This window comes from Podarcis muralis, chromosome 10 (assembly GCF_964188315.1).
Source record: "Podarcis muralis chromosome 10, rPodMur119.hap1.1, whole genome shotgun sequence".
NCBI classification, from domain to species: domain Eukaryota; kingdom Metazoa; phylum Chordata; class Lepidosauria; order Squamata; family Lacertidae; genus Podarcis; species Podarcis muralis.
In genome coordinates this window covers 40,937,787-40,961,142 of record NC_135664.1, presented here as the reverse complement: position 1 = coordinate 40,961,142, position 23,356 = coordinate 40,937,787, and the positions used below count along the sequence as shown (strand labels likewise).

General features: G+C 42.7%; 1 protein-coding gene and 1 long non-coding RNA gene across 3 annotated transcripts; one reads left to right on the top strand and one right to left on the bottom strand.

Moving 5' to 3' along the window:
• Window positions 1-2,020: 2,020 nt before the first annotated feature.
• On the bottom strand, window positions 2,021-6,922 carry SOCS2 (suppressor of cytokine signaling 2). Of its 2 annotated transcripts, none has more exons than XM_028746070.2 (3): window positions 6,798-6,922; window positions 5,814-6,084; window positions 2,021-4,229 (listed from the first exon to the last, which is right to left on the bottom strand). In XM_028746070.2, the coding sequence occupies exons 2-3, from the start codon at window positions 5,953-5,955 to the stop codon at window positions 3,772-3,774; spliced, it is 600 nt and encodes a 199-aa protein (XP_028601903.2). In that variant the 5' UTR covers window positions 5,956-6,084; window positions 6,798-6,922; the 3' UTR covers window positions 2,021-3,771. The 2 variants fall into 2 exon arrangements, with proteins under 2 accessions (XP_028601903.2, XP_028601905.2); XM_028746072.2 differs by lacking the exon at window positions 6,798-6,922 and adding an exon at window positions 6,470-6,693.
• A 351-nt stretch (window positions 6,923-7,273) lies between these two features.
• On the top strand, window positions 7,274-16,029 carry LOC144328974 (uncharacterized). Its single transcript, XR_013394368.1, has 2 exons — window positions 7,274-7,880; window positions 15,969-16,029. It is a non-coding gene; the product is annotated as an uncharacterized LOC144328974 (long non-coding RNA).
• The last annotated feature ends 7,327 nt before the right edge of the window (window positions 16,030-23,356 follow it).

Here is a 23,356-nt window from a genome sequence, read left to right as displayed (position 1 = left end):
TAGATTGACAGATGTATCTGCATAGCCCTAAAGACACAAACCATTTTTAAACAAAAACAAAACCCTCCAACTCAAAAGTCAAGCTTCTGGTTTTTTTTAAGTTTGAAACAAAAATGACATGCTCAACCTCTTCCAATTTTAGTGGTTGCACTTCTTCTTAAACTGATAATTCTTTGTCTAGATTAGGGGTAGTTAACCTGTGAACCACTAGGTGCTGTTGTACTATAATTCCCATCATCCCTCACTATTGGCTATGCAGGCTGGCACTGATGAGAGTCCAATAACAGCTACAGGGCTACAGGTTCCCCATCTAGACTCTTGTTATTTACTCTTTTTTACATATCCAAGAACCAGGTTACATTAGCAAAACTTCTTGCACTTAACAAATGGGACTGGCATTCTCTACGCATGTATTTGTGTCGGCACCATCAATCATCAGGCTTTAACATTTGCCAGCTCCATTAAGGCCCCCTACCAAGAGCCAGGGCCTTTACATTTTCCTTAGGTTCAGCCAGAATAGACACAAAACATCTTGCTCTCCTGTATATTCAGCACCCTGTGAGAAGTGAGTCCCCTCCCCAGTCCTTTTGAACGATGTAGTGGATACAGGGATATACCGGTAGTTCAGATACCAGCTGGGTTGGAGGAAGCACATTAGTTCCCTTGATGTGGCAGAGCACCATGTTAACATGCAATTTGTTCCTGAGGACTCTGGGATGATCTCACATTGCAAGTCCCTCATTACTTGATTCAAGAGACAGAAGGTTCTGCTTGACAAAGTTGCCCAAAACAAAGGAATGTAGAAACCAAGTGAGCACAGATTTGGCCAAATCACATAAACTGCTGCCAGCCATGTTCATTATCTCTGTGGATCACCTACATTTATCCCCACAAATATATACCCAAGGAAGACCAAGACTGCTTGTGTACTTAATAAATGTGTGATCTTACTCTAACTCTTGCAGATTAACCAAAGCTTTGGAGGGCTGGGGTAAAAAAATAAAAAATAAAAATAAAAAGTTTGTCTAACTATCTGTCACAGGGCTGAGAAATCTTCAGGAGATCAGAGTTTTTGTTGCTTCTTCTCGTCATGACTTATTTAAACTTCAGCTAGAAAGGGGGGAAAGCAGAATACAGATACAAGGAGCCCCCAACTTCAGTCCTAAAGCAATATTGCATACCATTGAACTTCTGAGTAAACTTGCATAGGATTTTACAGTACAATGTTGTATGCAGTTAATATGCCTAGTATAAAGTAAGCAGATAGAAACATTTCCCCCTTTGTTCATAAAACCAACGTTCAAAGTGCAGGCTAACCAGCAGACTGACAAGACAGACAAGACAGACAAAAGCAATTCGTTCTTCACACAACACATAATGAATTCATGGAATTCAGCTGTAACCTGCGGTGCTGACCACTAGCTCAGACAGCTCTAATAGACAAGAGCGTTGGTTTACAAATCACTATCAAGCATAATAGATGGGTGGAGGCTTCTGGTTTACCATCAGAATGCCACTGAATACCAGATGCTAGGTCACCACTGTGAGGAAAATCTATTTCCTTACTTGTGGACTTCTCAAAGGCAGCTGACAGGCTACTGGAGGGAAATAATATGCTGAAGTACATGGATCTTTGGTCTGATCCAGCAAGACCTGTCTTAACCCTTCTATTTAACCTCATAAGTGCCAAATTATGAACGTTACATGTAGTTGTATATGTAGTATATATGTAGTAGTATTTGACTTGCGGGAATTCAGTAACACATTCGGTGCTTTTAAACTTTAATGTTGTTGTGGGAATACACTAGACAAAAACTGTGGAGCACAGAAAGTACACTAGAACGAACACCACCAATCACATGTTAGGTACCTAATTTTTGAAATGTGTACAAAATGTGATATAATGAGATTTCTCTTTGTCACATATTTCTCAATGGAGATGAAGGAAGGCAAGGAATGTTTTTTTAAGCACTGTACAAGATACTTTCCGAATAACCCAAACACATTAAGGACATGCAGCCTCTGCAATTGTTTACTTTATTTAATACAATCTGAAATCTGACAGCTACAGCCTTGAAAACACAATCTTTAGATCACACAAGCTTTCTTGCATTTCAAGGAAATAAGAATAAAAAAATTCTACACTGTAGAAGGAAGTTATAATTGCTGCTATCCATGATCAGGCATGGAAACCACAACTGCAAGGCCGCAGTCTAGGCTTATATAAAGTCTCATTCAAGGGAGGCCTATTATAGGCAGTAAGTGGATCTAAAACAAAAAAGGAGTTCTCTTTCACGCTAACAAAAACCTTGGTATACTACCCTAATATAAAAATGATCCACTGGGCCCTTGTAAAAGAGAGTGAAGGGTTTGCTTTTTCAATTCAGCTTTATTTGAAATAAGGTTCCCTTTTAATTAGATTATTCAATGTAGTACAGTCCCCATATGTTGAAGGGAGATCATTGTAGCTATGTACAAGTAAGCAGAGTCCATTAATTCTGGTTCAATGTGATTAGCTGTCTTACAACCTGATCCTAATCACGTCTGCTTAGAACTCTATTCCATGAACAGTCCCAAATGAGACCTGGCTGCAACCCAAGAACACTTATTTCCAAGCAAAAATGAGTAGGGCTGATCAGAAGGTTTTCATAAGTTATTCAGAATCAGAAAGCATTGCTAGATCAACATTTGGGGGTAAATATGAACAAAACTCTGGTGTTACAATGTTGTAAAATATCCATTATGTTCTACAATGTCCCAATTTTCAGCCATAAACTAAAATGAACAAGTTCTTAACTGAATGAACAGGCTGCAATTAATGCTGTAAGAAGACAGCATCTTAGGCAGCCTCAAGCTCATCTTAAAATCAGACAGTTAACCCATTCCTTATAGAACTGCCACCCCACCAAGAACTTCTGTGCCAGTTGTTTATTTTCATCTGGAAATTTATGTCCCAGTGTCTAGGTTCTCCTACAGAAATTTTGAAGTTTGGAGTGCCATAATTGCAGTTAGGAAGTCATGTGCTGCATGGGATCCAGATGTTTGCTCTCACTTTAGCCCTTTTGGTGAGAAGACACTTGCACCTTCTCAGCTCTCGAACTACAGTATTTTGTCAGTGGGAAAAGTGAATCTCCCACAAGGTACTGTATCGATCGAGATTGCTATTTGCAATGCGGTTGCACAAGTCTCAGGGACATGCGTTAGGTAACGCCTATGACATCACTGGTGATGAATCACACAAATCCCACCCTTCGTACAGAAGTGATTTTTCAAAGACAGCCACACCACTAACAGAACGCTTAAATTAGTTGGTTGTTGTTGGTAGTACAGGAAGAATGCTCCCATTGGTTCTCAAAAGAGAAAGCCAGTCAAATGTGGCAGGGCCAAACAAGACATATGTTGGTAGACCTGACTTTTAGATGCAGGACTGCCCCAATATAAAGGAGTAGGATTTTAAGAGCCAAAGGAAGGCATGGATGTGGAAGAGTGACAAACCTTTCCTCTGCTTGCATCTCAACCTCATTGCAACACAGGCACTTTTCTCAATGAGGTTTAAGAGACTGGCCAATCAGGAGAAACAGCAGAGATTACTCTGCTGCAAAGTTTTGACTGTGGAGTTCAAGCTACATCACCCCATGCCACTTCCACACATTCTATTTTCAGAATGACCTTACACAATACATTTTTTTGCAGCTGACTGCACAGAGCTTTTGATTTCATAAAACTGTATTCATATCTTTAAAAAAAAGTGAGGCAGAGTAGATGATATATTTATATCCGATATTGATATTCCTTCAAGAATTCCTTCAGTCTTGTTGGCAAAGGAAGTTCCTGGATCTCATTAGTGTATCTGTTTATAGCTACCCTACAGCAGTGCTGTAGAGATGAAGTTGAATGACAGAGAGGTTTATTCAAATACAAGTGGACTGTTCCATTGGAAGGCATTTCAGACGCAGTTCTTCTGTCCTTGCACATAAGAACGTAATATTCAATCAGGTGGACCACACTGTCAAACTGCCGGAGCCTTGACCGAACACAGATAATGGAATCCAGTCGGAATTTGCCATCTTGAAACTCTATGCGTAGGTTAGTAGGTCCGACTGACGTTTTTACTGAAATAGTAAGCAGGTACTCAGAGTGCGAGCTGTCTCTGACCAAGAAAGTCCCTTCAGATGTATCTTGTAATCTCTCCTTGGCTTCGACAACACTCAAGTTACCCCAGTACCATCCTGATAAGAGGAGGAAAACAAAGTTACTCAAGTAGATTCCACTAGAAGGACCCCCATCCCTTTCCAGACACTGCTGAACCAAACACTTACTGGGTGGCCCTGAACAACTCACTGTCTCTCACTCTTAGTGAAAGGGGCCTGTCTCAAGGACAAGAACAATTTTCCTCTGCAGTCCTGCATGTCTCTACCTGAGAATAAGTCCCATTCAACACTGAGGGGCTTACTTGAGTCAGCAGTGTGCACAGAATTGGTCTGCTCAAGTGCTATAACAAGTGACAGAAGTACTTAAGCTCATGCTATCCTGCAATGTGTCTTATTTGATTAACAGTAACTTTAACCCCAAAGTACCCCAACAAAGTTCTGGTGCCTGAAACTATATGCAGAGAGCACAACAGCAAAGCACAATATAATCTTTACAGATGCAGGCATACTTACAGCCAAAGATTCTTCTTTACTTGGGCAAAACAAATCAGGGATGGGGAAGCCATCCCTTTCAGGTAATAACTTCCCACATCTTCAATCTTTTTTTTAAAACTAAAGAGAATATTTTGCTGTCTAGCTTTTGTAGGAAAACTGTTTTCTTTGTTTGCACAAATTCCCATGACAAGGCAGTAAAATTCTAATCACTGCCCTCTTGAAAAGCCTTTCCTGGAAGAAATGTAGGACATAATAAGCTGAAAGACTTTAAGCGAATATTCTGTCCATGTGAGAGATTCTGCTCCATAACTACACTGAACAAATTAAACTGTTTTCTGCTCAAGACACAGTTCTGTTTCCCCAGAAAGTCTCCAGCGACTCTCGATTCACAGAGAAGGCTGCCCAACAAGTTAAAAGACAGCCTTTGAGAGGCACCGTTATCCTTGAAGCAATCCTAATACACGACACCCCGCATGATACACGTCTGTAACCCGAGGTACCACTGTAATCCACACGTATTCACGCCTCCCAATCCGAAACGTGAAAGCCAAGACACAACGAAGTTGTGGCACACCACTATATAAGTTTCTTTAACGCTTAGAAAGGGAGAGTGTGGATTTTTCGTTTTCTTCTCCTTCGCAAAGCCTCGCCCTGAGATCGCTATACAAGATGGGTGGTTTTTTACCTTGCTCCGCTCGTTATTTTAGGTCGCGATTGATCGGAACGAAAACAGCGACGCAGCTTTCGAGGGAGCCTCCTCAATGGCAAAGGGGGGAGGAGGGGGAAGCATTCAGGCTTGCGGGGTATTTTTGACTCGCATCTCGAGCCAAAGCTCTTGCTCTTCCTCCCCCGACGCGCGGCCCCCGAAGTTGCGCGTCCCATTTCCCGATCCTACAGAACGCGCGCAGATGTCGCGCTCGCCCCCTCGGGTACCCGATCCATGTCCGCTTTTCCTCCCAGCCCTTCCCACGCTACAGCCCCGAAGGCACTGGCTGGGAAGGAGGCGAGGAGCCCCTCCGGTTCCCACAGCCGCCCAAGTCCCCTCTTTGTATCTGGCCATTGTTCGGGGAGCGCAGCAAAAGCAGAAACCCCCAGCCTTTTCCTCTTTGGTCACCCCGGAGCGACCTTCACCCCGCCAAGGCCACGATTGCTCCCAATCGGACTTACCTGCGAGCCTCAATTCCCGCATGGCCAACTCCAGGCGCTCCTCCTCGGAAGGCTCCGCCGCCACTGCTGCTGCTCCGGCAGCCTCCCACTGGGGCCCAGTCCTGTCGGTGCCATCCGAGGATTCGTCCGTGCGCAGGGTCATTTGGGGGATCGAGATTTGGGAGAGGGGGAGGGCGAGCGAGCGAGCGAGCTAGGAGCGCCGTGCCCCGGCCCCGAGGCCCCGGCGGCTGCCCCAGCCCATCCGGATCCCGGCCGCCAGCAACCTGCAACCCTGCGGGAGAGAAAAAGAGCCGGTGGCCGCTTAGGAGCGCTCCTGCGGATTCCCGCTAGGCTGGGGCGCCTTGCAGAGCATCCGCTGCAAGGAGAGCGAGCGCAAGAGGTCCTTCCCGCTTCGCCCTGATTTCCTCGCAGGGGAGGCGGCTCTCCCGCCTTCGGGCAAGCACTAGAGAAGGTGGGGAAGGGCCCCTCGCCGGTTTCCACCTGGGCCAGACCCGGGACAGCGCGATCGGGCTCCCTCTGGCTGGCCTCAAGGTGGAGCGCCTTCTCCTCGCTTTCCAGGCAGCCAGGCGCGCGGGCTGCTGTCGAGGAAACACGCGGTGGGCGGCCCCGGGGGCGAGCCGGGGGGGGGGGCCGCGCGCACTCCGGAAAACTCTTACCTCCGCCTGCAAGCGCCGCATGGATTCCCCGCCCGGCCGCCCCGCTGCTCTCTCCTCGCACTGGCCGAAGGCGCTTGCAGGAGCTCGCCTTTGTTTTGGGAACCCGGGAGGCCAACGCAGGCGCTCGCCCGCCAGCGCGCTCAGCCTCGCTTTTGTTGCAAGAGGGAGAAGCGCGGTGCTGGCTGGGCGGAGACGGATCGGGCAGCAGCGGCAGCAGCAGCGGCGGCTCTGTCTCTCTCCAGCCCCCCCCCCCGCAAGCCTGGCTCTCTCGCAGCGGGGGCAGGCAGGCGAGCGCAGGTTATCCTTCTCTGCAAAAGGCTGTTACTACCAAGGGCAGGAAATCTGCATGTGACGCCGTGACGCCCAGCAAACAATTCCCGGCGGGCTGAAGGGATTTTCTCGCTGGCGCGCGCGCGCGCGCGCACACGCTACCAACCCCGCCGCCGGGTAGGGGTGACGGGGGGGGGGGGGAGAGGCAGGCATAACGAAGAGGACAGAATGCACGTGGGGAACGCTTCAAACACCCCTCCCCCCCCCGGACTCGCTGCATATTATTTATTTGCTCTGAATGAATTGGGGCCGGCAGCTTTCAAGGGGGGCGGGCGGGGGTCCTTGCATGGCTTCTCAGCTCGACAAACTTCAAAACAAGGAGGCGCGTCGTCGGGAGCGAAGTGGGTGCTCCGCTCCGCCGCCGCCTCCTCCTTGCCCGTCTCCTGCGCCGCCTTCCTTCGCTCCCTCCCTTCCTCGAATGGTAAAAATGCAAAGGCCGCTTTCCAAGAACTTTCCAGGAACCGCGTCACGTGACAGCCCGGCTCCTGCGCCTCGGCTTTCAATGGGGCTCGTCTTGCAGCAGCCGCGGCCGCCGCTCCTTTCTCTCGCGCTCTCCTCCTCACAATAGGAGTGGGAGGGAAGTGGTGCGGTTGCAAAAACAAAACATAAGCGCCTGTCGCCCTGAATAACAGCCTCGTCTGCCCGCCCGCCCGCCCCTGAAAATGGGGGGGGGGGTTGCAATTGCTAGGAAGCAGCCATTTCTTCCGACTGACCGGTTGCCAATGGAAAGGAGTCGATGCTGCAGCTTTTGTTGTTGTTGTCAGAGAGATGTCTGTAGCTATTGAAAGAGAACTGACCGGAGAAACGTGCCAGTGGCCCAATGGGTTAGTGCATCTGGCTGTTAACCAGAAGGTTGGTGGTTCGAGACCACCCGGGGATGGCTGTATTGCAGAGGGTTGGACTAGATGACTTTGGGAGTCCCTTTCAACTGACGATTCTGTGAAATGTGTTGTACGAAACTGGTTGGGCTAGCTGGAGATATGTGACCGTTCCTTCATCGCGGGGAGCTATGCCGAACCTGCGTGTCGATGGCGCGCGAATCTGTTCTGTGTGTACGTGGCAGACGCGTGTACGTACTCTGGTAAGCCACCATTGGCCGCGCAGCTTCGCGTTGCGTGTACACTGCCTTCGCCGAGTACGTGTGTGCGATTGTGACACGGTGATCGGTTGGGGCTTTTCGTTTGAAAGTGTGCAGTGGCCCAGAGGTTCCGGTTTAAGAGGCAACGAAATCGCTGTTGTTAATGGTCGAATAGGTAATGTGCATTCCTTCAAAATGTGGTAAGCTAGCCGTTTTAGATCCGCTTCTTTCCCCCAGAAGGAATGGGCATGGTGTGCCAATGAGTTTGTACTGGGGAAAATCTATAATCATTTCTAATGATTTGTTCCTGTACATTCACTTGTAAATAAATCCTGTTGAACACAGTGGGGCTTCATTCCAAATAAACATAGGATTTAGGTTGCAAAGTGGCAAAGGAAACAACTGATCCATTCTTCCTAGTGAACAAAATGAAATTGCCCATAAGGGGGGCACTGTGAATAACCAAACATTATTCCACCACCTCACCAAGTTTAGTAAAGCCCACAGAATGAAGGCAATTTGTTTCTGTCTTGTTGGAGAATTTTCCCATGTAATTGGCATTGGGCTTGATACTGCATCATATGCATGAACAGTGAAAACAGGTTCCTACAAACACACCATCACTGTTTCCTTTAAGGATGTGTATTAAGAAAAACCTTTTGGCACCTGCTTGTGGTGGTTTAGAACCTGTAAAAGACTAGGAACCTGTTTTACTAGTTGGTACTGAATGCAGTGAAATATTGTTAATGAGAGTTCTACTCTATAAATTACTATTAGCCACTGAATAAAAATCAATCAATCAATCAATCAATCAATCAATCTATAGTAAGATAATGCCTTAGGCACTGAAAATAAAACAATGGTGTGCTTAAAGCTTTTTCTTTAACTTTTGTGGCGGGAGGAAAGCAACACAAAAAGTTATTGTGATAGAGATATCACATTTATGAATGTGTGGCATGTTATCCCAAGCAAGACCCAGTCATGTTTATGTGGAATTTGGTCCTAGTGAGATTATTACTATTTATTATTTATTAAATTTGTATATAGCACTGTATCTGTAGCTCTTAGGGCAGTTAACAACATAAAAGATGAAAGATACTCTCTCCCAAGTTGTGTGTGTGTAGAGTTGCAGCCTTAAACTGCAGCTCTGAATGGTTGTAAATACAGGGTTCAGACTTAGGGCTACATCATACATTAAGCATTTGGTTCCACTGTATTTTTATTTTTAATAGAAAATCCAGGGTGTTCATCATGCTTTACATCTTTCCCTCCTCAGGCTGGCAGGAGGGTGAAGCCAATGTAATGCTGGCCTTGAATTACATTTGACTTTTATTTTACTTAGAAAGCATAAACCCTACCCTTTCCATGCAATTTAAATTAAACAATTACAAATAAAGAAGCCCCATGGAGGGAGTAAAACAGCATAACAATGGAAACATTTTAATCCATCAACATAAAACCCATCTGCTTCTAGACAATTTGTTACATGGAAATACAAAAATAAAATCTCTTCATGTTTCTTACTGAGAAAATAATGAAAGAAGTGGGCTCATACCTTTTAAAAATGCAGCACCCAGGCTAATTTTGGGATTTAGGGCCATATAATGCCAATTCTGTGTGAGCTCCTCTGATCTGCATTTGGTTCCTATGCAAGGGGCTGGTTCTTAACTTCGCAATTCAGTACTTTCCATGTTTACTTAGAAGTAAGTCTTTGAGAGGTTTACTCCCTAATTAAAAGTGTTTATGACTCTTAGTGATCTGGGAAGAGGGTACTTGAGGAAGAGTGTCTTTTTTCATGTGTACCTGCCTCCTTAGAGTGCTATTGCCTATGTCAAAGCAAGAAACAACTATTTTACTTTTAAAAGTCATCTGAAGGGAGCCCTCTTTAGGGAAGTTTTTAATGTTTGATGCTGTACTGTTTTTAATATTCAGTTGGAAGCCGCTCAGAGTGGCTGGGGAAACCCAGCCAGATGGGCGGGGTATAAATAATAAATTATTATTATTATTATTATCATCATCATCATCATCATCATCATCATCATCATCATCATCACAGTTAGTGGCTGCCATAGAGAGGACTTTCTCAGGAATGGCTCTCAGGTTGTTTGAGCCAGTGGCCTCAAGAAAGACCATTTACCAGATTTTAGGACGGTGACTCCTTTAAATGGGCTTCAGAGACTTGTTCAGTTTGATAGGCATTTTATGGTTTATAAATAAATTTTATGGTTTAAATACCTGATCGGTTTTCTTGGTTGTTGTATTCCATTCCCACTTATTATTTTCTTCAGATAGGTTTGTTATTTTTAGATTGTATCCTGTTTTCATTTTTGTTCTCCTTTTTGAATTGTTATGTAGAAAAGGCAAGTTTCCTAGATAAATAAGTAAAATATTTATGTGTGCTTCAAACTACGTTGTATCTGTCTGTTGTAAGCAATTGTTATGAATAGGGAGGACTTTGATACCCCTACGTTTACTTCAAATATTTGGGGTTTGCTTCTAGCTAAGGCCACGGTTCTTGGCTTACTTTCCAGGAAGCAATTCCCACTGGAACTTGTGTCTAAGTAAACATGCTCAGGATCTGGTTTATAAGGATTTTTAAAATTTGTAGGTGTTAATTCATTTCCTGAACACATCATGCAGAGAGTAATAGGTAACTGGCTATTTGTCCAGTTCAAGACGGGTAAGGTGGCAAAGTAGAAAACGGCATTGTAGATTTCCATGTTTCTAATTCTAATGCTATATTAAAATCTCTTGCTTTTGACTGAGTTGAGAAAAGTAATTTGCAAGCATATCTGTTTAGAGCACTTTGTCTCATGAGTACATTATTTCTAGCACTAGCTGGTTAAAAGTAGATTTTCAGTTCATTGGAATTCTATTTACTACTTTGTTATCTTCAAATTTGGGCTCCAATCTTGTGCCTAGTTCCTTGTGAACCATGAACTTATTTAATGAGCTTACCTTGTGAACTCTGAGCTTACCTCTGAGTAAATTGCATAGGACTAAGCATGATTATCAAATTATTTGTAGTAAACACCTTCTGAGATACATGCACATGTTAAAACTTGTTGCTACTTAAGTATACAATTATGAGACGGATATACCTTATAGTTAAGCTATAATTTATTGACATTGGATAACTTAATAATTCTAGTTCAGAAATTTTAGTTTCCCTTCTGGGGGACAACAACTCTGTAAATATTCCTAAGGCACTGCCTACATTTTTGGTTTGTCTTGTACGTACTAGAATTAATGTCAGCAGAACAGGTCCGTGGGTGTTTTTAAAAATTCAGAGCACAGTTGGGAACAAATATGTTGTGGAAGACAGTTTCATTTAATATGGCCTAGTTTTAGACTTGAAAAATTTCCTTAAGCTCATCTGATTCATCCTGAAAAAATTCTGCAATGTATTCCGAGACAAATACGTCTTTATTAAGTATTTGTGGTATGTGACTTCATCCAGTTTTTGCTTGTTATTTTTTTTTAGATATAAACAGCATCTTTTTACTTTCTCATGATCCTTTGAATTTTCAAGAAACATTTTCAGCTTCCTGCTGAGAAGAGAAATATGGGGTCACTAAAAAAGGATTTCCAAAGGGTTATGGGGCAAGCAATATTATAAAAATACAGAGGAAGTTACTCTCCCTCAGATTTATTACAGAAAAAAGACTCATTAGAGTTCTTGTACTTTGGCAAGTAGATTAATTAATTACCTATTCTTTTATTATGTTCTACCTCCAAGGAACTCAGGGAGTCTCCCAAGGTTCTCACTTTTTTGGCCTACCATGCAAAAGGTAGGTTAGGCTGGGAGAGAGTGTGACTGGCCCAAGGTCAGCCGGGGAACTTCAAGACCAATTGGGGATTTGATTCTAGAGCTGTACATATTCCAGTACCCTAATCACTACTTAGGAAAATTATGGGATCTTGCAGTATTTAATTGAGAACAAAATCTGCTTTTCCCCTCTGCAGCGACTGTAGTACTGAAATGCAGAGAACAGAAAGCCTCCCTCTGGAGTAATAGCAGCTGGTGGGTCCCATTGTTGATATTTTCATATTTAGCAGGATTATGTGGCAGTGCTTTCAATACTTGTGTCTTGGGCTAGTATTTTAATATGTCACAGTATTTTTTCAAAACTTTTTGAGTTATCCCCCTTCTTTTCCTCTGCTATCCTCACTTCCAAATTGAATCTGGATACTGGAAAATTCAGGACAGATAAAATCAACACAGCATGTAGTTGATGGGATTCACTCCCACAAGCTATAGTGATGGACACTAACATGGATGGCTTTAAAAGAGAATTAGACAAATTCATGGAGGATAAGGCTGTCAGTGACTACTAGAAAAGAGGGCTATGTTCTACCTCCACTGTCAGAGGCAGTAAACCTCTGAACACTATGGCAATCAAATAGGGAAAACTGCTGCTGCTGCACTAAGGTTCTGCTTAGGGGCTTTATACAAGCATCTTCGTGGCCCCTTTGAGGACAACGATGCTGGACTAAATGGGCCTTTGGCTTGATCTACCTGTATTCTTATGTAAACCTCAAAATGTGGGGAAATGAAGATTTTTTTTTGCTAGTAAGATGTAGTCTAATTTTCTGTAAGAAATTTGGTACAAAAATGAAGGAAGTGATGGCAGTGTTTCAATAAGAAATCATTTGGTATCTTAAATATGAATTTTGGGGGGCATGACTGCCCTACTGTGCATACTTACCTGGGAGTAAGCTCTATTGATCTCAGCGATGCTGACTTCTGAATGCATTGGCTCAACCAGTAAAATACATTAAACTATATCAAAGGTTTTTCATCAGCCGGCTGAAATGTAACCTTCGTCTTTTGTTTGGAAATACAAGCGATCTTAAAAAGAAAAAAAGTGGTATCATTTAAATAGGGAACCTGAAGTTGGAATCCCTACCAAAGGGGAAAAAAGTGTGCAACTTGATTATTTGCCCGACTTCCTTGTTTGTTTCTATTTCTTTATTGATCCTAGACCAGGGTGGATTTGCTTTAAATCAAATCAATTTAAATCACTAGTCAATAAGACTTGATTTAAATCTTCTTCTTCTTTTTTTTTTTTTTACAGAAAGACTCATTCTTGCTGGTATAATCTTAATATTTACAACCAGATGAAGGTTTCATTTTTGGAATAATAAAATTTTAAAAATAATAGATTTTTTTTAAAAAAAATCATTGCTTTTTATCCACCTTGCCCTAGACCCTTCCAGATTAGAAAACAACTTTCAGTTCTGACATTTCTCAGTGACCGCAAGGATTGTAGAGTGAAAGTGAATCAAGCTCCACCTTCCATTCTCCCAGTCTTGTTTTTAACCTGAGTTCTTGGCTCCAGTTTATTAACATAGATAAGATAACAAGCATTTTCTAACCTACAGAGAGACTGGTTTGATTCCCTCCCTCTCCACACCTTCTGAAGGGTGTGGCCAGTGCAGCAAGGGCCCTGGTGAGTGATTTGATGGAAGCCTGGCTGCAAATTTAACCACACTTGCTAGGGCAGGGGGTCTCAATTTTGGGGGGGCCCTGGGGTACATTTGGAAATCCAATAAATTGTAGACAGACACGGCAAAATACCCATCTGGCAGAGGAAGAAAAAACAGTAATGCTCAGAATCACACACATACGCCAATAAAAAGAAAACAAACCCGTAAGCCAAACACATATGTACCCGAAACAAATATACACAGACCCAAAACAAAATAGGTGATTTCCCAACCCCCTAAGCAAAAAAACCCCCCTCAGTCTAAATATTTGTTAGGGTCAGGAGGCCTTGGTGAGTACCAAGAGGTGTGTCTGAGGGGGCCACATTGAACTCAGGCTTTCTTCTGAATAAATTTGGTTAGGATTGTACTGTCAAACTGGTAAACGCCTTATAGCAATGCGTTACAGACTGGATGAGAGTAAAAGCTTAAAACACGTTTCCTCTTGTGCCCCAAATTGAAATTTGCCCTGCTCGTTGCAAAAATGAAGATTCGGAGAACAGGGTTACATTCAATAAGCTATGGGAAGGTGTAATATGTTTCTGACAAATGGAAGACAATGTTACATAATTAACAGTGTGTTGAATTTGGACTACAGGGGACCAGAGTTGAGATCCTTGAGAGGGAGAATACAAAGCAACACATAAATGCAGTGCCTTTTTTTCTAAAATAAAAATAAAAATGTTAAGGGGTACTCTCATTTTCCTACTCATATTGAAATACTGCCCCTCAATGAGGTCAAACTTAGATTCACAAAATGTTTAGGGGCATGCATATCCCTGCGTACCCCCTGAAAAAAGCACTGCACAAATGCAAACTTTTTCCGACTCCTTACTGAAAAGAGAATATGCATGCTTGTACTTGAGACCCTTTGTTTACTGCAGTATTGCTGAGGCTCTTCACATATTTTCTCACTTAAGCAAGAATTTTTTTTGTAACCAAAGTGGCATAGCAGAATGTGACAAATAACATGACAACTTTACTGTTTTTCCTGAAAAAAAGTATGCCGATTAAATTGAACACATGAATTTGCCTTATACTGAAGGCCTGACTAGATGCAATATTTAAAAATACATCTTTGCATTAACATGCAAATTGTAAAAAATGCAAATAGAAGGGCTGATAATTGGGATCATCGTAGGCATAGCAGTTGCAGGGTGTGAGTCTAACCCGTTCCTCCCCTGCTGTGGTCCTAACAAAAAATTATCCTGCAATGTTACCGTTTCCAATGTGCTTGTAGTATTTATTTCCCTGCTGTATTCTGAACTCTCTGGATACTCTTCAGTAAGCAATTCTCAATCTGTTTCCCCACCTTAAAAGAATTCTTTATTCATAACTACAAATTTAACGCACAAGTTTGTTGTGAAACAGAAAGCAACTAACTCTATGCCTATCTATCACATGGATGAAAGATGGGGTTCCCAGACTATGGCTGCATTTGTTTATATCTGGAATTATTTCCAGAATTATTTCCAGCCTTGAACTGGCCATTGAAATCTTATGTTTGCCTAAAAATGGGATATTATGGAGTGGGGAAATTTTATGTTCGTATTTGCTTTAGTACATATTGGCTTAAGGTTATTCTGTATATCTGATGGTTTGACGAAAACTTGTTTTTTTGTGTTTTTAAAGAAATCAGCAATTCTGAGAATTCAGGCAGAAAATGAGTAATTCTGAGAATTCAGGAAGTGTGCTGCATGCCACTCCTTCCTCCATTTGAGCCAACACAGACTTTGAGACTCGGATCCCAACAGGTTTTACATAATGGCACCCATGCAAGTCTAGCTCTGTGTGCCAGTGTCAACTATTATGGTGGGGTGGGAGGAAGTATCCCTGCCTGCCTTCCACATGCTGCTTTCTTTGGTCTTGGAAGAAAAACTAGCACTTGGATTTCAACATAGTATTTCTCTCCTTCCTGCTTTCAGTTCAGACTTAGCATAGGAAGACCTGTTTTCCAGCCCTGCCACTGGATGGGCTCTTCTCCAATTAGAACATCGGGAATGCCTGGCAAGAATAAACTTCAGGAATACTTGGCTGCGTTAATTTTTCAGTCACCTTTATTTCCTCGGGCTCTTTGTAGCTCAGTTCCTCGCCCTGCCCCCCCATATACATTGTTCTTGGGTGTGAACATGCCCATGCAAAGGTACAATTAGTTTGTGAGACAGCATGTGGCTTAGCTTACGCTGAAGTTATATAGCCATGCTATAACATCAGAATAATTATATTGCAATTCCTTGATGTAACCACGCAGTGTTGCTGCAGGAATGTTGCTCTTGATTATAATGGTGATAAAATATATTAAGTAGATTTAGTTGATAACCTGACTTGAACCTGAAGCCCAGCAGGTATCTTCTTAACTCCATTTTATACAATTCTGGTATAGAGTTGCCAAGGGCTAAAGCATGGGGTCTATTGAGAACCATGGCTAATGACAATTTTCATTTTACAACAGAAGTACAGACTGGGGGTGACAGTATCTTACTCAGTCTTTAAAGGTGATGGTCCAGTTGGAGGAGTTGCTTCTCTTCCTTAACAACCATTTTGGGGTAATCCCAGACACCTGCTAGGCAAGAATTTGAATCCACACCTTTTTATTTTGCTCAGAGCTGGGACATGGTTGAAGAATATGAAGAAGTGGAAACCTACAAGGAATTGTTGGAGGCAGGTGAGAGAAATTACTAGTTTGGTTCCTTATGGAATTTATGCCATACTCTTCAAAAGGTGAAGCTTTCAATAAAGCAAAAGCATTGAAATTTTATCTTCTGTTTTAATTTATTGAGTTTATTAGCTTTAATGCAGTCCATTACCCAGGAACAATTTATATGTGCATTAAATTTTGTTACCTGCCTAATAGTGTGCTTCTGTAGAGCCAATTGAAAAGACAGTGGTATTTTTGCTTAATTTCTGCACCTGCTAATTATAATGTACAACAGATTAAGGTTTATTACACCTGCTCCACCCACTTAACAATAAACAAACAATCTAGCCTCTAGATGGGGAAACAGGAATATCAGGTTTAAGCTTGCTGATGGCTGCAAAGCATTTTAGATGCAATTAAGATAATAAAATTGTGAGGGAAACCTGTTGAGGCCTTTGTACTCCTGGCTGCAATCTGGTGAATGAAGAAGGACTGCTTGTTGCTATCTAATTCATTTAACCTAACTAAAACGAGAGAGTGAAACCAACATTTTGGTAAGGACAACTGAATTTATAGAAAACTAAGGAACTACCATCGGTGATTGTGTCATTTTATCATATTTACTCAGAAGACCCACTGAGTCGGTGGAACTTATTCCCAAATAAGTATGCATTGAATTTCAGCCTTTTAGCCCTGTCCCACACAAATAGCAGGCAAAGCCAAGGGACCCTGGGACAATGAGAATGCAAAGCGTGTACTTTACCTCTGCGGTACCCGGGATTGGTTTGTGGTCTTGTGTTTTTCAGAAAAGAAATACAATCTGTATTCACGGATGCTTTCAACGCATATGCAATTAGATTACAGGCACCCACCCCCAACGTATTCCCATGTTAGTGTAACACAATGCAAATATCATTTAAGTATCCCTAAAATCTTGAAAGACCTATACCAGTGAGACTGCATTTCTGCTTTTTGTGTGTGGGATGGATTGCTGTTCATTATTAATACTGCACATTAAAACTTCAAATATAAAATCCAAGCACTTAGTCCATGCATAGGGGTTACATAAGTGCTATCTTTGTGGTTAAGTAGCAAACTACTATCTGAAATATAACTTTGTTTTAGGTATTGTATCATTAGCTTATTCATGAAAGCAACAGCGAATGAGCAAGCAGTGTTCCCAAATACCGCATATGAACAAGGCAGTGAAAAGGTTCAAGATGTTATCCTACAGTGGCCTCTCTCTCTGGTTTTTGTATAATGAAAAGCAGCAGAGAGAGCCTGGAATCAGAGGGTGGTATTGAATTAAGTTCTACTTAACAGTATACCCATTGAAATTAATGAACCTGTCTTAATTAAGTCAATTAATGTTATTTAATTTTTTGGTGCTTTTATATCCCACCTTTTCCTCCATGGGGCTCAAAGTGGCTTACATAGTTATCATGCCCCTCATTTAATCCTCACAACAACCCTGTGAGGTAGGCTAGGCTGAGAGATGGTGACTGGCCCAAGGTCACATAGTGAGCTTCATGGCCAAGCGGGGAATTGAACTCTGGTCTCCCAGGTCCTAGTCTGACTCTCTAACCACTGCACCACCACTGAAAAGATAAAGTTAGTTGAATACCACCAAGAGATTCAAGAGAGATGCTTAACTCTTTCTTCTCCAACCATCATCTTGCCCCAAGCTCCTTTCCCACTGCTGGAGAATACAGGCACAGCTCATTTGAGGAGATTAGATAGATAGATAGATAGATAGATAGATAGATAGATGATAGATATGGGCGAGGTAAGTTGCAGTTGATTGGGAAGAGGTTTGCACTCCTTTTGTCAGTTTGTTTTAAAAAATCTTCCACTCACCCCCTTTTTGTAGTGTCTAAATGATTGGGTGTTTTAAGCGCATTTAACTGCTGCCATTGCATTTCATTTGATCCTTACAGCTTTGGGGGGAAGTGAGCAATTATCGGTGTCAGAAAGGCTTCTTCCACGTATTGAAAAGTTAAGATCTGTTTGAAGTGAAGAATGAAAACACTACTGTAGTAAGCTAAGGGAGTGAGAATACTGTACACATAAAGCCTCACATTAAATGGAAATATCAGCATAACTGAGTACATGTGCAAATCATAGGGGCGGTAGGCCTTCTATCTGCAGTAGCCAGAGAGCAGGGGCTCTTGCAAACCCTAACAAAGTGTTTTGCTGTGTGTGCAGGGAGCAATAGTCTGATGTTCCTGGGGCAGACCATAATGATCTGCCCGCCTCCGCTGTAGCCAATACACTCATGGAGATGTTTGGTACTGTTGACTGAAGCACCTCAACACTCATGCACTTTCCGTATCCAATTAGTGCAGAGCTTGGAGCCCTCTTCTGTTCATAACTGAAATAAGAACAGCCACAAAATCTGTCTTTCTGCCGTGGGCTGAAATATTTCCTGCTGTCAGTAAATAAACATATTGCTGGATTGAAATGTTCAAGTCTGGTTGTGTACCAGTTAGAAACACTTTCACCAACTCTCAGGGTTCACATTTTTCATAAGCAAGCACTCTCAACTCACTGAATAATGCTTTTTCTAGATGGAAAAGGCACATAAATACCACAAGCTCATCCCAAGGTAGTTTAATATAAAAGTACATTGCTGGTGCTCTATAGCAAATAACAATGGCAAGACCATTATTTCCATTTGCATGGCTGTAAGGGACTACCTTGTGGTGGCTTATTAGCATAGCCGTGGCTTTCAGCTTCTTTTAGTTTCCTTTACTGAAGCTCCTTATGTTTCTAGCTGCCCATTTTGTATTTGTAGCCATACACGGCTCCTCAGGATTTATGAGTATTGTACACAAGTGGCAAATGATACCCTGTCACTGCAGAATCTGGTGTCAGTTTGATGCACTCTGGAAAAGAGAGGCCTAGCTCATTGACAGCACAATCCTATGTGTCTACTCAGGAGCAAATCTAATGTAATACAATTGGGCTTATTGTCAAGTTAACATGTATAGCATTACACGTATGTTCTTGGCCACTTCAAAGTTACTTTAAAGCAGCTTGTAAATGTCTTTGGATTCATCTTGCTTGTTAAATTGAACTTCTGTAAATAATAAGAGTATTAACATGTGCCCTATTTTTATCTTTACATCACCTCCTGCCACTCTTGACTTGCAAACGAAGAGAGGGGAGCTGTTCAGTTCTTCCCCTTCCTTTCAGAGAACCAAGACAAACACATAGTTGCACTTAGGTACTCTTGTGCCAAATTATTCAGAAAAGTGTAAAATGATCCAGTATTATAGTTCCTTACAAACTGCTTAACTTTCCTGGTGTACCCCACTCACGTTTCAAATTTTCCTCAAATTGTTGATAATGTCTTCAAGTCTTCGTTTTACTTCTCTCTCTACCCCCGCCCCCCATTCTAGTACAGTGGTACTTCGGTTCTCGGACAGCTTAGTTCACAAACAGCTTGGAACCCGAACGCTGCAAAACCAGAAATAGGTGTTCTGGTTATCAAACTTTTTTCAGAAGCTGAACATGCCCTGATTCGGCCTCCACTGCCGGGGGAAAAAGGCGCCCGCCATGGGAGGCCTAGCAGGCTGCACCATGACCCCAAACCCCCATGAGGAACACTTACCTAACCAACAGCGAAGTCCAGTGATGAACTCCAGGTAAGAAAACAAAGCACCAGCCCTTTACTGGCCCTCACCGCACTCCCAGCTGGTAGCAAGGTGTGTGGCACCTTGCCAGGTAAGCCTACCCACTCAATGCGAGGGGTGAGTGGAAAATTTTGGGATTCTGCCTTGTTCCTTTGTTTTTGGGAGTTTTTGCCTTTGTCTCTGCCTTGCTCCTTCATTTTGGGGACTTTTGGGGGACTGCCTACTGCCTTCGTTTTGGGGAATGTGGAACCCAGATTGATTGTGTGACTGCAGAAATGGATAAAAGCCCCCCACCCAAACAATGACTATCATCAGTGCAGGTAATTTTTTTTTTTATCATCTACAATATTGTGTCATTTATTTTATAGTACAGTATATTGATTATTGCCTTCATTTTATGGATGATTGGTCTCATTAGAAAGTAAAATTCATGTTAAATTGTTGTTTTAGGGTTTTTTTTAAAGTCTGGGACGGATTAATCCATTTTGCATTACTTTTTGTGGGAAAGTACACCTTGGTTTTGGAACGGACTTCCGCAATGGATTAAGTCTGAGAACCAAGGTACCACTGTATGTAGTTAAATTATAGGTAAGTAAAGCCGAGGTCTTGTCTAGCAGTGCCCTCTGCTGGTTGAGACTGCAATGTGTAATGGTAACATCTATAATCAGGAGTGGTTACAGAATAGATTCATTTGTAAAACCAAAAGGAAAATGCCACTATCATGACATTGATCTGCTCCCATTTTAATATTCCTTTCCTTTCCAACTGAAATAACGTATTTTGTCTTTCGTAATTTTAGTGCTCTGGGTAACTTGATTCTTTATTTCTTCCAAAAGTGTACAAAACCATTTCCTCTGCTTTAATGTTGCTATTTTAGTAGCTGCTTTCTGTACGTTTTCTCTTTTTATATATTTTACTTACTGTGATCGGTTAACCTTACTATTGATGGCATGGAACCATATATCTTTCCTTTACTTTTCAGATCTGAGTCACCAATTCCCTCATGCCTCTTTAATTGAAGTGATGAGGTACAGTTTAGTCTTAGTCTACCTTTCACATACTTGGGGAACTCAAGTTTTGCATGCATGTATGCACTTGGTTTTCTGCTTCTAAAATTAATACTTTCCGAGAACATGCCTTTCTTCTCTAACCCACCCAAAGTCGGAGTTTGGAGCAAATGTTGCTTCAATTCTTCCCATCTCCATAGGCACCTGGGCAGCAGATGACATGCTGGTTTTAATCAGTGAGAGCTGACTCTTTGACAGTGCAGATTCATGGTATAAATTCTCTTACGTTCCCCCCCCCCCAAATACTTGTAATGTTTCCAGCTGCCCTAGACAGATCCCACCGAAATGGATTGAGATACTTTTCTAGATCATGTCTTCAACACCTTTCTGTGAAAAGGCTCTCTGGGACATAATCTGTACCATCAGAGGAGCTGATATGTGCCCACCACCCATTTGGAGTTGCTGTTGCACTACTTTGAAGAAGATGGCTACAAGTGTAAGCAGAAATGGTACAAGAGCACCTGAGAGCTCCATTTAATTTCCCCAACATTAAGGCGAGTTGATGCTTTGGGGAAACTTAAGTCTAGGGACGTGGGTGGCGCTGTGGGTTAAACCAGAGCCTAGGGCTTGCCAATCAGAAGGTCGGCAGTTCGAATTCCCACAACAGGGTGAGCTCCCGTTGCTCTGTCCCAGCTCCTGCCAACCTACCAGTTCAAAAGTATGTCAAAGTGCAAGTAGATAAATAGGTGCCGCTCCAGCGGGAAGGTAAATGGCGTTTCCGTGCGCTGCTCTGGTTTGCCAGAAGTGGCTTAGTCATGCTGGCCACATGGCCCGGAAAATGTACACCGGCTCCCTTGGCCAATAAAGCAAGATGAAAGCTGCAACCCCAGAGTCGTCCGCGACTGGACCTAATGGTCAGGGTTCCCTTTACCTTTACCTTTAACTCTTGTAAGACGTTCCAAGCCAAATCATTCATGTTATTATGCAATGTTCCAGTTATGCAGGAAATCTGGGCATTCCATGCCTACAACATGTGAACAAAAATCTTGCAAAACATGATAATTACTTTCCCATTATTAGTCAAGACTGGGACGCAAGTGGCACTGTGGTGTAAACCACAGAGGCTTGGGCTTGCTGATCGGAAGGTCGCTGGTTTGAATCCCCACGACGGGGTGAGCTCCCATTGTTCGGTCCCAGCTCCTGCCAACCTAGCAGTTTGAAAGCACATCAAAGTGCAAGTATATAAATAGGTACCACTCCGGTGGGAAGGTAAATGGCGTTTCCATGTGCTGCTCTGGTTTCACCAGAAACGGCTTAGTCATGCTGGCCACATGGCCCGAAAAACTGTCTGCGGACAAACGTCAGCTCCCTCAGCCTGTAAAGCGAGATGTGTGCCGCAACCCCAGAGTCGTTTGCAACTGGACTTAACTGTCCAGTCAAGTACTGCTGAGATTAGATAACTAAGAATTGATACTTGAAATTGCTTTCTCCCCTCAATCCCTTTTTCATTTTGTATTCTATTACACAATGAGCAAGAACAATCTTCTGCTTTTCTCTCTATCCCACTTAGTAAATGATAGTTTTTTGACTAATAAAATACAGTGGTGCCTCGCAAGACGAAATTAATTCGTTCCACGAGTTTTTTCGTCTTGCGATTTTTTCGTCTTGCAAAGCACAGTTTCGGGAAAGTTTTGGAAAAGCTTCAAAAATCACCAGTCTTCAAAAACCTCAAAAAAGGCTACCACACCGCTTGCTATGAGTTGCTCCTCGAAGTCAAGTCGCAACTGTATTAACGGTTTTAAGAAAAAGGAAACAAACTTGCAAGACGTTTCCGTCTTGCGAAGCAAGCCCATAGGGAAAATCGTCTTGCAAAGCAACTCAAGAAACCAAAAACCCTTTCGTCTTGCGAGTTTTCCGTCTTGCGAGGCATTCGTCTTGCGAGGTACCACTGTATTTAAATCAGTTAGCAAAGAGCTGAAGTTCCACACTGGTTTTTTATTAACTAGTTATTTTTGTAAGCCAAACTGGGAGCCCAAAGACTTAAGAGATAAAACTGCCTCAAGGGTTGTAATCTTATTGCTGTGTGTGAGTGAAGTTCTGCTCGCAAAACACGACCCGTTTCCTCCCCAGCCCTCAAATCTGCTCCTTCAGAGCTGATTTCTGTGCATGTGGGGGGCTGGAAGAGAGTAAATTCTGTTGCGTGAGCAGAGCTACAGCATTGGATGTAGGCCAAATTCTTCAATCCACATTGTTTAGCTGGGAAAACTGCTAATCAATAACATTCAGTAAATTATTTCTGGAACACAGCTTTACTAGAGCTGGTTAATTCCAGTAGTAGGCATAGCATGAATGTTCCACACAGGCATTACTTGCCATCATGACTGGCGCTGGAGGCTTAATGTTTCTTCACGTAAGTCTTCATGGTCATCATGTTTCACTTATTTAGTGTCAGTCTCCTAGAAGTCTGAGGCATCCAGTTCTGTTGGCTATGCATTTCCTTCTTGATCTCTGGGCTCCTCTGCTCATCACAAGTCTCATCAGAAAGTTGCCTTGGATTTCAACCCCCTGTTTAACACTCATTTCAGCTGCAGCATTGGCCTTGTTTTCCAAGGTCTGCCCTAGTAGGAACAGCGAGCTGTTAGTTCAGTCCTTGTGCTCTGAAATTAGGCCCAGCAAACCAGCACACAGGAACGGGCGAAGGCACAAAGCAAG

Coding starts and splice junctions, on each gene's coding strand:
- SOCS2 (XM_028746070.2), bottom strand. CDS start 5,955: ATGACCCTGCGCACGGACGAATCCTCGGATGGCACCGACAGGACTGGG. Junction 4,230..5,813: donor GCGGGAATTGAGGCTCGCAG/GTAAGTCCGATT, acceptor TCCTCTTATCAG/GATGGTACTGGGGTAACTTG.